At 57.9% G+C, this 869-nt stretch overlaps 1 protein-coding gene across 1 annotated transcript in view; it reads left to right on the top strand.

The window, feature by feature from the left end:
• Window positions 1-2: 2 nt before the first annotated feature.
• TBC1D2B (TBC1 domain family, member 2B) overlaps window positions 3-869 on the top strand; it is a gene marked incomplete at its 5' end in the record, with an annotated part of 91310 nt that continues 90443 nt past the window's right edge. The window contains one exon of the mRNA XM_010843404.1: window positions 3-119. Within this exon, the coding sequence (XP_010841706.1) occupies window positions 3-119 (117 nt within the window). The remainder of the gene's footprint in view (window positions 120-869) is intronic.

The following is an 869-nucleotide window of genomic DNA, read 5'->3' as shown; positions in this document are numbered from 1 at the left end:
ACCTGGACATCGCAGACGCCTGCTTCAGCTACTCGGGCCCCGACGAGGCGGCCGAGCCCGGCGCGGAGCCGCCCGCTCACTTCCAGGTGCACAGCGCGGGAGCCGTCACGGTGCTCAAGGTGGGACCGCGCCCCTGCAGCCCAGCACCTGCCTCCTGGGGACGCGCGCGCACTCCCTTCTTCGGTTCCCCCTACTTAGCCTTGGGACTGCCCCCTGGCACCCAGCTCAGCCCAGCTCCTCTGCCCATCTGACTTTCTCCGTCCACCCTCCCTTTTCTAAAGCCCGTCTGCCAGCCTTTCCCCGTTTCTTTCTCAGACTCTGTCCCCGTGTCCCCATCTCAAGCTCTTCACCTGAGTTTAGACCAGAATGGCTGGGCGCTCCTCAGCCCTTGGCCCTTTATCACCCTCTGCGCCCTCCCTCGGGTCCTTCTCTGTCCACCTCCCCTCCCCTCCTCAGCCCTCTCCTGTGGATGTCCTGTGTAACCCTCCTAGGCATTCATGACTGTAGGCTTCCTGTCCGTGACCAAATTATTACTCTCTTCAGCTGCCTCATCTGTAAAATGGGGATAGTAGTAGTATCTACTTCTTGGGGGAGTTGGGATTACATGAAATATACGCTAACCACTGGTAAATGTGATGACATCCAAGGTTATAGACAGAGACAGTCAGAGATGGCAGGGCTTTTAGAGAGAATCCACTGCAGTCCCCTCCAGAGTGGGCAGGGACACTGCTGCTAAGTTCAGTCAGTCAGTAGCAGAGCCTGTTTGCTTCTCCCTGCTTTGGCTGGGAGAGGAGGGAAAGGGTTCCTTCAACCAGTCCTGCCTTGCCCATTTGAAGCTTCCTGTGTTGAAGCATGGAACTTGCATCAGG

The sequence above is a fragment of the Bison bison genome, unplaced genomic scaffold, assembly GCF_000754665.1.
Source record: "Bison bison bison isolate TAMUID 2011002044 unplaced genomic scaffold, Bison_UMD1.0 scf7180017864181, whole genome shotgun sequence".
Taxonomy (NCBI): Eukaryota; Metazoa; Chordata; class Mammalia; order Artiodactyla; family Bovidae; genus Bison; species Bison bison.
This window is presented reverse-complemented; position numbering and strand designations above follow the sequence as displayed.